The sequence below is a fragment of the Pipistrellus hanaki genome (assembly GCF_964339955.1).
Source record: "Pipistrellus hanaki genome assembly, chromosome: 10".
Lineage (NCBI taxonomy): Eukaryota > Metazoa > Chordata > Mammalia > Chiroptera > Vespertilionidae > Pipistrellus > Pipistrellus hanaki.
Window position 1 is genome coordinate 14,043,266 of NC_140512.1, and position 12,527 is coordinate 14,055,792.

The window sequence follows — 12,527 nt, forward strand, 5'->3', positions numbered from 1 at the left end:
TTTGCTCTTTTCCTATTGGCTTAGAGAAATTGACAAAAGGAAGATAAACAGATTTTCATAGCAAAATATTAAATTGGCCCAACATAGAAATTATGGATAAAATATATCAAAAATTGAAATATACATACAGAAAGGGAAATTCTCAGGCATCAGAAATCAAGACCAAGAAGATCATTAACTGCCACCCTGCCACCATGAAAGCAGACATGGGTAAAAGCTTGGTCAGCTGATGTTTATTATCCAAAATAATACTATATATTTCATGTATGTATATAGTAAATTTATAAACACATGTGCTGGAGAGATATTTGGAACTTTCTAGAAGGAAGGGAAGGCCATGGAATGACTGTGGAGAGAAGGAGGGGTAAAGGAGCAGTTTTGCATTATTTATGATATTTAATTTTTAAGATAAAAGATCTTAAGCAAATGTGGCAGAATGTTAACATTTTAAAATTTGAGATCATTTTATTATATATTTTCCTTGATATTTGAAACTATAAAATATAGCAATTTTTCAAAAGGAAAGACAATTTTAGATTCTGATCAATGGGAATTGGTCTTAAAATTGTCATCCTTTTTCTTTCTATATGGATAAAAATTCCAAGCAGTTTCTAAACCATAACAGAGGACTCACAAAAATGTGTTCTCTCTGATTTTTGAGACCGAAGAGCATGCTTTGTGATATTCTATTTGAAGGTCCAAAATTCAAATATGTGCTAATTACTTTTATTTTAATAAACACAGCTTTTAACCATTGCTACATGTATGTGAGATGGAGATCCTCCCTGCCAGATCAATGCTATCCAATCCTATATAATAAAAGCCTAATTTGCAAATCGACTGAATGGAGGAACAACTGGTGGCTATGATGAGCACTGACCACCAGGGGCAGATGCTCAATGCAGGAACTGCCTCCAGCCCACAGGCCCTAGGCCAGACAAAATGGGTGCTAGCAGGGGCCCACCGCCTGATCACCCCTCTGGTCTTCCCACAGATCAGCTCTGATTGCCGGCCAGGCCTAGGGACCCTTCCCGTGCATGGATTTTGTGCACCAGGCCTCTAGTAGAAATATAATGTAAGCCACATATATAATTTAAAATTTTCTAGTATGCATATTAAGAAAATAAACAGATGAAATTAATTTTAATACTATATTGTATTTGACCTAATATATCCAAAATATCATTTCAACATGTTATCAAGATAAAGATATTAAGTAGATTTTTCGCATAAGTGTGGATTTTACATTTATAGCATATCTCAGTTCAGACTGGCCACCTTTCTTTCTTTCTTTCTTTCTTTCTTTCTTTCTTTCTTTCTTTCTTTCTTTCTTTTTTTCTTCCTTCCTTCCTTCCTTCCTTCCTTCCTTCCTTCCTTCCTTCCTTCCTTCCTTCCTTCCTTCCTTTCTTTCTTTCTTTCTTTCTTTCTTTTTTGGCTAATTCTCACTTGAGGATATTTTTTCCCATTAATTTTTAGAGAAAATGGAAGGAAGGGAGGGAGGAGGAAAAAAGAGATCTCCAGAGATAGGAGAAATATCAATATGAGAGAGGCATATTAATTGGTTGCCTCCTACCATGCCCCAACTGGGACTGGGGATGGAACCTGTAGCTGAGGTACATGCCCTTGACTGGGAATTGAACCTGTGATGCTTGGGTGTGCAGGCTGATACTCTGACCACCGAGCAACACAAGCCAGGGCAGGACTGGCCACATTTCTGGTGCCCAATAGCCAAATGTGGCTCCTGGCTACCACACTGGCCTTTGCAGCTCTACATAAGAAAAGTAGCTCTCATTCACTATGCACTTACTAAGTGTCAGCCTCTACACTAGCATGTTCCATACAGCTCACACTGTCCTCAAAACAGCTCTGTAAAATATCTGAGGAAAAGTAAAATAAAAAAAAGAGATGCCAATAAACATTTTTGCAGAATTAAAATACTTGTTAATAATATTTAAACAATGTATGTGAGGAAAACAAAGCTCAGAAATCAAGAGTGCCTTGCCCAGGTTACACAGTTAGCAAGCTGCAGGACTGGGGTTAAACCAGGTCAGTGTGACCCATGGCACACGCTATTAACCACCAGGCCCAGAGGTCACCTAGGGACAGGGACTTTCTCCTTCAGTCATCTTCTCCTGACCACTTACTAGTAGCGTCTATATCAACTGGAGACCTCAAATCTTAGTCTTGGCAGACATTTGGGTTTTTAGTTGGGAAAACACCTAAGCTGGGCCCAGAGCTGGTGATTTGTACACCCCTCTCTTTTGCCCCTCTCTTGTCAAGGGGCTGGAAAATGGGAACTGATTCAGCATCCCTTCAAAATAAGGTAAAATGAAGGAAAGCAGCAACTTGCAAAAGAAAGGGAAAGGCTGATGTAATTAAGCCCAAGCGCATTATAGCCATCTTTGATCTTTTTGTCTATGTCTACTGCTCAACTGTTTGACAAACTTCTATTTCTAGCCTCTCCATAAAAGTCTCCCTAATTGGGGAAGTGGTACACCTTTTATGGCTTTATAATAAACTGGAGGTGAGTACCAACACGGAATCAAAGGAAAGAAAGCTCCAGTGGCTGCTGCTGCCAGGCTTGCCTTGTGAACATGGCTTATACAATATTTCATCTGTGCTGACACCTTTCATTCTCAATTATTTGGCTGCTGTCAAAACAAATCAATCAAATTATAGCACTGTGTTTTCATGTTACAATTCCATTGTAAAGTTAGGGACATTAGCTTTGAAATATATGGAAGTATAAATTTTATCTCTATTATTTATTTAATGCAACTTTCTCCCATGTGAGTTATTTTCCAAACACAGCAAACTCAAATTATCTTATGTCAAATATTGAATATATATGCGTTCTGCTAGGAATTCCTAAAATAATGGCACACAGGGGAACGAACGGAGATGCCTCAGTGTATTAATGCACCTGCACCTGTGTGCCAATCTTAATCCAGTGACAAAAGGCAAACATACAAAGTTCTTTTTTGCTGGTTGTCTATTTTTGTTTATCTAAACTTGGTGAGCACAGCTGATGAACATAATTTGGGAGACAAAGATGACACGACACCAAAGGAATAGGTTCATGTGGAAACAAAAGGTTTCCAGAGGTTACCTTTGCTTACAGTAAGACATAATTCCCCAAGATAAACCATTTCCAAAAATTAAAACTATATTATCTAAACGGCAATTTTCTCAAGCACAGGCATCCTCTTCTTTAGCATAACAATGCCCTGTGTAGCTACAGTCTACAGTCGGCATGAACCAAAGTGTTTTAAAAAGAAGGAAGAAAACATACACACACACACACACACACACACAAAAAAAAAAAAAAAAAAAAAAAAAAAAAAAAAAAAAAAACAACCTCAAACATTTTCATTTTGAAATTTTAAGGCTACAACTACATTTTTAAATAATAGATTTAAACGATTGAGTTGCTTTTCAGGAAAAGAGCAAACACTGTTGACGCTTTTATGTACAGCTCTTAAAATAGCTTCTTTATACATGGAAACTTGGCATGTCTTTAGAAGATAAAAACCAAACTGACAGTTCTTATTTTTTGGCTTCTTCTAATTGCACTCTGGCTACATACGAGTAAGTAACAACCAAAAGTTCCATCGCGGATGTGCAGATTATGTCCAATGAAAGAGAACTAACCCCAGGGAATCACAGGGCGCCAGCCTAACCTGGTGCAGGGTAGACATACATGTTGGGAGCTCTTTCTCAGTCTCCACTGAGCCTGCATCTTCCTCTGCCAGTGGTTTGAACTGTTGTGTTCCTTCCCTACTCTGTTCTCCCCAGAAGTCTCTCCCCTCCCCTGGCTAAGATCATATATATATTGATGGTTTCAGGATCTCCAGCACCAAACCCTATCCTGAATTCTAGATCCATGTATTTCCATTGAAAATTTATTTTCCCCCCTTACTGTATACTTCATATTATTAATTTTCCAATTCCCGGAAACAATCACTTTCTTTCTTTTTACTTTTTTTGTTTGCTTTTGTACTTATGAAAAATAATAGCTCTAAAGAACATGATTGTATTGATTTTTTCAGCTTCAGATCCATTGAAATTTTCTACAGGAAACTTGAACTAATCATGTCAAACTGAATTGGCAATCTCCCTCTCTTTCCTCTTATCATTCTAAATATAATCCATCACAAAGTTAAGCCTCCTAAACGAGTCCTCTGCCTTTCATCCGTGACACCAGCATCCTTTCTGTCCCGGCTGCTGCAAAATCCTCCCTCCTAAGTAGGAAGGAGTGCCTACCACAGCTCCTGGCAAATAGCAGACGCTTAGTAAGTATTTGTGCACAGTTCCTGGGGAGAGAGGAGGCTTAGCTTTTCCCCAGAGAGGGCTGAGGAACAGTAGCTGCTATTTCTCACTGGGAATCTGCCCTGCAGTAGTAAGTGCATGCATAAGCGAAGGCAGGACTGTGGGGAGCAGTATGGAGTTACCTCAAAAGATTACAAAAGGAACTGCCTTATGACTCCATTATTCCTCTTCTGGGAATTAACTGAAGAAACCTGAAACAGTAATTCAAAAAAGATATATGGACCCTCATGTTCAGTGCCACATTATTTATAATAGCCAAGAACTGGAAACAGCCCAAGTGTCCATCAGTAGATGAGTGGATTAAAAAAAAACAAAACAAAATCTGGAATACTATGTGGCTGAAAAAGGAAGAAAACCTTATCCTTTGCGACACAGATGGACCTGAGAACATTATGCTAAGTGAAATAAGCCAGTCAGAGAAAGACAAGCACCATACGGTTCACTCACACGTGGAATTTAATGATCAAACTGAACTACCAAGCAAAATAGAGACAGACTTATAGATAGCAGTCAGATTTCTCTGGAAGATTGGGGAGGAGTGGAGAGACTGAGCAAAAGAAAGGGAGAGACCTCATAACATGGACAAGTGTGGTGATTGCAGAGGTGGGCGGGATGGCAGGCAGTGGGCAAGGACATAGAGGGGATAAAAAGGGATGGAAAAATTAAATTTAAAAATAAACATGTATAGAACACTTTTAAAAAGAGAGAGAAGGCAGGACTTTCTTGGGGAGCATTATTCCTCTATTCTCTAAACATGGGGCAGAGGGGAAGTGAGGGACCATCTCTAATTTCCCTGTTTTCAGAACCTCCCGCTTCCTGCCCATGCAGAAGTACCCTGCAATTGGTTCCGGAGAAAAATCTGAAAAAATAGTCCCAATGTCCTCTCGTCCGTGACAATGGAGTGAGACTAAGAAACACGTGCAGCCTCCCCTTTTGGCCATCTTGAAAGGAACTCGTCTTGGAATCCAATCCTGATGGCACCTCCGAGTGTACTCACGTTGCTAGATGTCATCAAGAGCCCTGATGGATTTACAGTATTATGTGCAAACCGGGGTTCACCTTACTCCCCTGTCTTTTGCTTTGAAAATAAATGCGTTGGCTTTGCGTTGACATTTATGTGGCAGCTGGAAACCATTATCCCACGACAATGCTTTATTCCATTGACAGTATCTTTTCCTACCCAATAGAGTAGTCATACTCCTCATTCATGTGCTTCTGGTTTAATTTAGGCCCCAGTGCCTCAGCAATGCCTGCTTCCAGGATAATGTACTGGGGAACAGGCTCTTCTGTACTTTAAATAGTCTGAAGCTTCAGAGATACGGAGGTTTAAAAACTGCCAGAGTAAGACACATGGCACCAGCTTTCTGTAACTTCTTTATGGTGGATTTGGCATTCCTGGACAGCATGGCCTGTGGGGCTCCTCTGAGTAACAGTGCAAATATGAATTTATGTACTAAGTATTTTTAATATTGGACTCTGTGCACAAGCCACAAGCCAGAGGTTGAAAAATCATCGCATGCTAAAAGCCAGAGCCCGTTCTCCTCATGTCTGAGGTAGGCACTGCATTGTCCTTTACCCTTCCTGTGGCTGATATGAGACCTCTGCCCCTGGAAATGCGTTGTTCTGAGCATGGGCATCACGAGACCAGCACCAAAGTAAATCACAAGGAACAGCATCGCACAAGGTCGCCTACTTGTTTTCCTCTTCAAGAACAATACCAGAAGGATCAGTCCACTTTCCCACCCCCCTCCCCACCCGCCTCCACTCCCCGCCAACAATTTCTCCTGTGGTCAATAAAGTCAAGCATTTAAAGGCAATTGTATTAATATTAAATGTTGCTCATGCATAATGAATGTCTAGAGATGCTTTGTGGTTGTATTGTTTTTAATTTGAGAATTAATCCACTTTGAGTTGAGAGATGCTTTCTTACAAAGGTGGCTAGAAGGTCAAGACAACAGACCCCTAGACAACGTTGTCAATGCTAGTAATGGTGTTTTGGATATGATCTTTCACCTGAATGAATACGTAGTATTCTGATTTTGAAGTAATACTTGTTAGTGTAGAATCTTGAAGAAGGAAAGCAATCACCCATAACATCTCACTGTCTAGAGTCCACAAGTAACACTTCGTTGTATATACTATTTCTCTTTTCATATTTCTGCGATGTGTTGGGGAGGGGCTTCTTTTACACAATTGGGATCAAATGGTGTGCATGTGAAATCTTTATTTTAGTGTTAGCATTTGCTTCTGAGAAACAGAGCCATTAACACGTTCTTAAATGGGACAACCTGAGTTTCTCATTTCCATGAGGAGTTTCCTAGCTTTCATTTTATTAGTAGTTTTGTACTCACCCGTTATTTTTAATATTTGAGGGAACCGAAGTACTGGGGCTGAGGTACAAGGAAGATGATAGGTTTGATGCTTTCTGGGGAAAGAGTGATTCAGGCAGAGGGCACAGCCTGAGCAAAGGTTCCTGGGTAGGAGTATATTCAAAAAGCACCAGGGAAGCCAGGAACCCTCACATCAAGTTTGACTGAATTGCAAGGGAGAGAGGTGTAGACGTGAGAAAGCAACATAAATTAGACTGAAGATGTATGTCTTGGAAAAACCTTTGGCACATGGAACTGACTAAAAGCAAAAGGATCAGAAGCATTCTTGGATTCTGAGAGAACTAGATTCCCAAGGAAGCTACAAATCTTTAACTGTTAAAAACTTCAAGCAACTGTTGGCCTACAAAGAAAGGTATATTCCTCAACTTTTTCTTCAGACGTGGCCCAGGAAGATAATGAGCAGGGAAGGGTCTCCAGCAGTACAGACAAGGGTCTTCCCCAGAGGCACTCAATCTCCCCAGGGGAGAGGGCCAGCAGGAAGTCCACCTACTGGGACATAGGAATGGCTATGGATACACAAAGTGTGGCATATTCTTACAATGGAACGCTACTTGGAAATGAAAGAAACTACAGATCTACACAACAACATGAGTGAATCGCAAAGACATTATGCCCACCAAGAAAAGCCAGACATGAAAGAATATATACTGCACGGATTCATTTGTATGAGGTTCTAGAACAGACAAAACTAATGCATAGCAACAGGAAGAAGATCAGAGCTGCCTTATTAGAGAGAGGTATTGACTGCAAAGAGACAAAAGGGAACATTTTGGAGAAAACGAAATGTGTTACGTACTGACTGTGGTGGATGGAGGTTGCAGGGTATACACAATTATTAAAACTCATTGAGCTGAGCACCTAAGATTCGTGAATTTTATCATATGTAAATAACACCTCAGTTAAAACAACAGCAAAGCAAACAAAAAGGAAATATGTAACTTGCACATGAAATTCCTAATCTCAAAATTAGTCCCACATACTTTACTTGGCACAGCCTTTAATTTGGAGACTCACAGAAATCCAGGGCAAGTTTCATGCCAGTGCTAAGGGTAGGAGAAACTATCCTTGGCCTTGAGTTTCAACTTGCTTTGAATCTAATTGCTTTTCCATGTTCTAAGGTAAGCAGCACTCTCTAATATACTTCTTGGTAATTAATTTAAGTGTTGTGCTGGAGTTAACTGGAATGTTCGTAATTTGATATAAATCTCCTAGGTAGCACATTTATATTCTCCATTTATGTTGCCCTTAGTGATTAGCGGGTTATCCCACCTGGCCTGTGAGATGAGAGCAAGTCACTACCCTGAATCATCTATCCTAAATGTAGACCTACCTTTGCTGCCCCACTAACCCCTTTGCTAATTGTGGTCACTTGTACTGAGGCTATATTTATCTACATTTTCTCCTCTAATAATAATTTTAAAAAAGCAACACATACACACACACACACACACACACACACACCAAAAAAAATAAAAAAAAAAAAATCCAACACATTTGCATGAATTCTACAATGAGGACTTTGTTTTATCACATTAAATAATCATCTAGTTTCCATACTAGGTCAAATGCAAATTACATTTATAGTACAGCTATCTGTGTTTCAAAGTAATAAGTAAAATGGAAGACACTGCTTTATAAAGAAGTTTATAAAGTATGTGACAGAGAACACTTAGCCATTTTCTTCATCTGAGGTTTATTGTCATTATTAGTCTTATTTGACAGGTATGGGTTTGCTGACAGTCATCTAATACCAAATCCCCATGAGCACACAGTAGAAAAAGGATACAAAGTAGTGATAGTGGGAGGTATGTAGAAAGGGAAAAGGTTCTCAGAAGTAAGAAGGGAGACAACACGAACTTCACCTACTTCATTCCTATGTCTTATCTGAGTTTGGGGCACTTCTGGGCTTGAATTCAAGTCAGAATTCCAACTGGCTTCCCTTAAAATATTCAGAACCTAGACCCCACCTTGGACATGTCTTTGACTTCAGGGTTAGTCTCAGTCTCAGTTTATGCCTATAGGAGGTCCTTACAGGTCTGTACTGTTCAGAGCCCCTTTCATTGATGAGGAAGGCCCAAGCATGTTTCTTAAACATGTTGCCCATGTTCCACGCCAAGTCATCCAGGCTTCCTCTCCCACACCCTTCACATTACAGGTAGACACTTCAACACGGAACAGTCAATCTTTAGTCTGGCCAGTGACTGATGAGGCAGCCTGGAATGGAAAGACTCAGTCCAACAGGAACTTGAGTTGTGGGGAATTTTAGATAATCATGGAGATAAGGATTGCACTGGAAATTTCCTACAGGTACATGATTTGGAAAGATGCATATACTCGAAGGAGACAAAATGGGATATGAGTGGCCCAAAATGAGGGGTTAGTCAAAAGTCAACCAACATGGTACAAGACAGGCAAGAGGAGGAGCAGGCCGAGGTGAGGAGATAGGTTTTAGTCACTCTGGACATGGAGATCAGCCCCTGCCTGCTCAGAGGGAGAATAATACAGCTTGCAGCCCATCGGTTCACTGGATTATCTAATCCCCAAGTCTCATTCCATGAGCACAGAGGCAGGGATACAGGGCTATCCCTAAAACTCTGCAAGATTTTTAACTCCCTATTCACATCTGCTTCCGTACAGGAAGATCCCATCATTGATGAGACAAGAGTGCATCTCATTCTTGAATGGGAAGATCTGAGGAGAAGGGAAAACAGCCACAGGCCATGCAGATGGGTTTTCTTTTTCAGCAATGGAAAGCTTTTGCTGGAGCAATCGTTTCAGTAATGCTTCAGTTATGCAAGAGAATACCCCTTGGTTTTGGGGACAGAACAGAAGGAAGAATATTACCAAATAAATTATTCCATTCACTCACTATTCCCTTTTAGAGGCCTGGGGTAGTTAGGAACAATAAGAACATTAATGAGGGCCCTTTTCACAGTCACATGACTCACCATCACCCTGAGATGCTCAGAATCCAGAGATAGTTGGAGTTTCCAAATGAACTTTGAAAAAGCTCCCAGACCAGCTTGACCATAAACTCCCATACACTTCTGAAGATGAGGCCATAGGGAAATGATGTGAGCAGCACCAAGGGATAAAAGAGCTAGAGCTCTTACTGAACTTACAGCACTTAATGAGGACCTTGGGATCATTTTCTGAAACCAAAGATGCCAAAAAGAGCCAAATTCCAAACTATAAGCTAATACTAAATTGGATATTGAGAGAGAGAGAGAGAGAGAGAGAGAGAGAGAGAGAGAGAGAGAGAAAGAGAGAAAGAGAAAAGGAACATCTTGATGGAAGTTCATACTGGACCAGTTGCTAATCCTGAACCCTTAAAATAACAAAGTAATAAAGCCTTAAGAATACCAAACTGTAATAAAGACATAACAAGCCTGTTTTTTTGGACTCTACTTTGGTGTCTATTTTAACCAAGCAGGACTAATCCATGTCCTACAACCAAGCTCCACAAGCTTATGTTTATTTATAATATCCAATATTCCCATACGCGCCAATGTTCCAAATGGAAGGTTGCATTTAGATAATGGCTATTTCTTCATTAAGATTTCATCATCCACCTACATTAAAAAGCTTCTCCCTACACTTTGCTGCTGCTGCTTTCACCTTGTTTATTCCTGCCTTATTTGCTTAATCTTGAGATCCTAGCTTCCCAGGCACTCTCAAATTTGAAACAAGCAAAGTTTGTGCATTAATGTGTCCTGGGCATGCATGATTTATAAATGGCAGCTTTCTTGGCACAGTTTAATGGTATAAGAAAGACTTTGTTTTAAACATTAAAGTAAAAGTCAAGAAGTGGCAACAGTGTATGGGATATTAGAACATAATAGTGTGTAAAGAAATTTGGGTCAAGAGTTAACCAGTTCTTACTTGGTCTATTTCTTAATCTGTGGACTGATGCTATGACCAATTTAATTGGTTATAAGGAGCCCTAACATTTGATCAACTAAAAAGTACTTCATATTGTTGTTCTAAAAACTTACTCAACCAAACTCTCACTCTGCAGAAAAAAACTTAGTTGTTAACATTTATATCAATGCAGAAAACAAATATATTTGACTAATCCAAAATAAATGTTTTCTCTTTGTTAAGCATCCTAATCAAGTTTTTCCTCTTTAGGACTCATTTGTAAGTCAGTTTATCAATTATTGCTATCAAATCTTTTAAATAAAAGTAAAAAAATCTTCATACTAACAAGAATAACACCCTTTCTGAGTAAAGTTAGAGTCCAACTTTTGCTATATGCTCATGCAACAGAAAGACTCAATATTCAAAGTCTACTTTTCTTATGATAAACTATGATCTCAAATAATATAATTTTAAAAATAATTATAACTAAAATATACTTAGTAAGCAAATAATAATTAAACTAATTATTCCAAACAATACCTTGTTGAGATGTTCCAACCATCTCCTACACAAAGCAGTCATGTCTAACTTTTCTTGGAAGATGACCAAAGAACTCCTGAGATCATAATTCAAGTCTTCAAATAACATCATAATAATTTTACATGTAAATTTTTATGTCATGCAATGATAGCTCATAAATGCTTCCAGCAGACCTGAAATTAATTGTAGGAAATGAGAACTCATAAAGCCCAGGGCTTGAGCAAGCTAAGGACTCACAAGACAACTTGATACTTTGCTCCCTACAAAAGCCTCTTCTATCCTGTATAGAAGAAACAGCTCTGAACTACATTCAATATTCAGAGTACTTGCCCACTGCAATGAACACCAGCCCTACGTGGCACACAGACACAGTGGGTTACCTTGTAGATTTTGCAATGGCAGGGTCATAATGCCTCCAGCTGCAGCTGCTGCTACCAGCCCTTGGATGTTGGTGAGATTCGCAGTAGGTAGTGTGAGGACGAGTCCTTGTTGCCCTCCGAGCTGTCCGGCCATGTTGAAAGGGATGAGGATAGGCTGGTTCAGGGCGGGTGTGCCCCCTGGCATCACACCAGCGACAGCTGAGGCTAACTGCTGTGCCGTCAGAAGAGGCTGCAAGGAAACAATCCTAGATCACTTTCCATTGGAACCAAGGCATGGGCTTTTAGAGCAAATTTTTCTTCTACTTATGTGGGGTCAAAAAGTTCCTGAACAAGTAGTGAAGAAACATACTCTGGTCCGGGGGGGTGGGGGGTGGGGTGGGGGGTGGGGAGAAAGTTGACTGATAGGAGAAAAGAAAAAAGAAAATCACATTTATTTATATTTTTGGAAAATTCTATTTGGTTCTAACATCCTCTAAGGAGTTCTACAGCCGAAACCGGTTTGGCTCAGTGGATAGAGCGTAGGCCTGCAGACTGAAAGGACCCAGGTTCGATTCTGGTCAAGGGCACGTACCTTGGTTGCAGGCAGTGGGGGGTGTGCAAGAGGCAGCTGGTCGATGATTCTCTCTCATCGACATTTCTAACTCTCTATCCCTCTCAATTCCTCTCTGTGCAAAATCAATAAAATATATATTTTAAAAAATAATAATACCTTACACTTATATATTACTAGTAGCCCTGTGCACAAATTTGTGCACCAGTAGCTGGCCAGTAGCTCTCAGATTACTGCCCTGCCCTCTTTTACTTCCCCCTGACCTCCTCCCTCTGCAGACCCCTTTCATAGCTTCCTGTCCTCTCACCCTTGTGCTCCAATATGGACAGTGGGATTTGAGGCTATCATGGAACTTGGTGGCACTGGAACAAGAAAGTCAAGACAACCCATGTTCTAAACTTGGGTTTTCAAGCCTTGAACTGGTGAGCTCTCAAAGTACTGAAAGTGATAAATTTCTAGGAACAAAACATAACAGAA

At 40.0% G+C, this 12,527-nt stretch overlaps 1 protein-coding gene across 1 annotated transcript in view; it reads right to left on the reverse strand.

Moving 5' to 3' along the window:
• Positions 1-12,527, reverse strand: part of POU6F2 (POU class 6 homeobox 2) — a gene marked incomplete at its 5' end in the record, with an annotated part of 337,029 nt that overhangs the window by 169,981 nt on the left and 154,521 nt on the right. Inside the window, one exon of the mRNA XM_084896419.1 lies at positions 11,501-11,729. Within this exon, the coding sequence (XP_084752545.1) occupies positions 11,501-11,729 (229 nt within the window). The remainder of the gene's footprint in view (positions 1-11,500; positions 11,730-12,527) is intronic.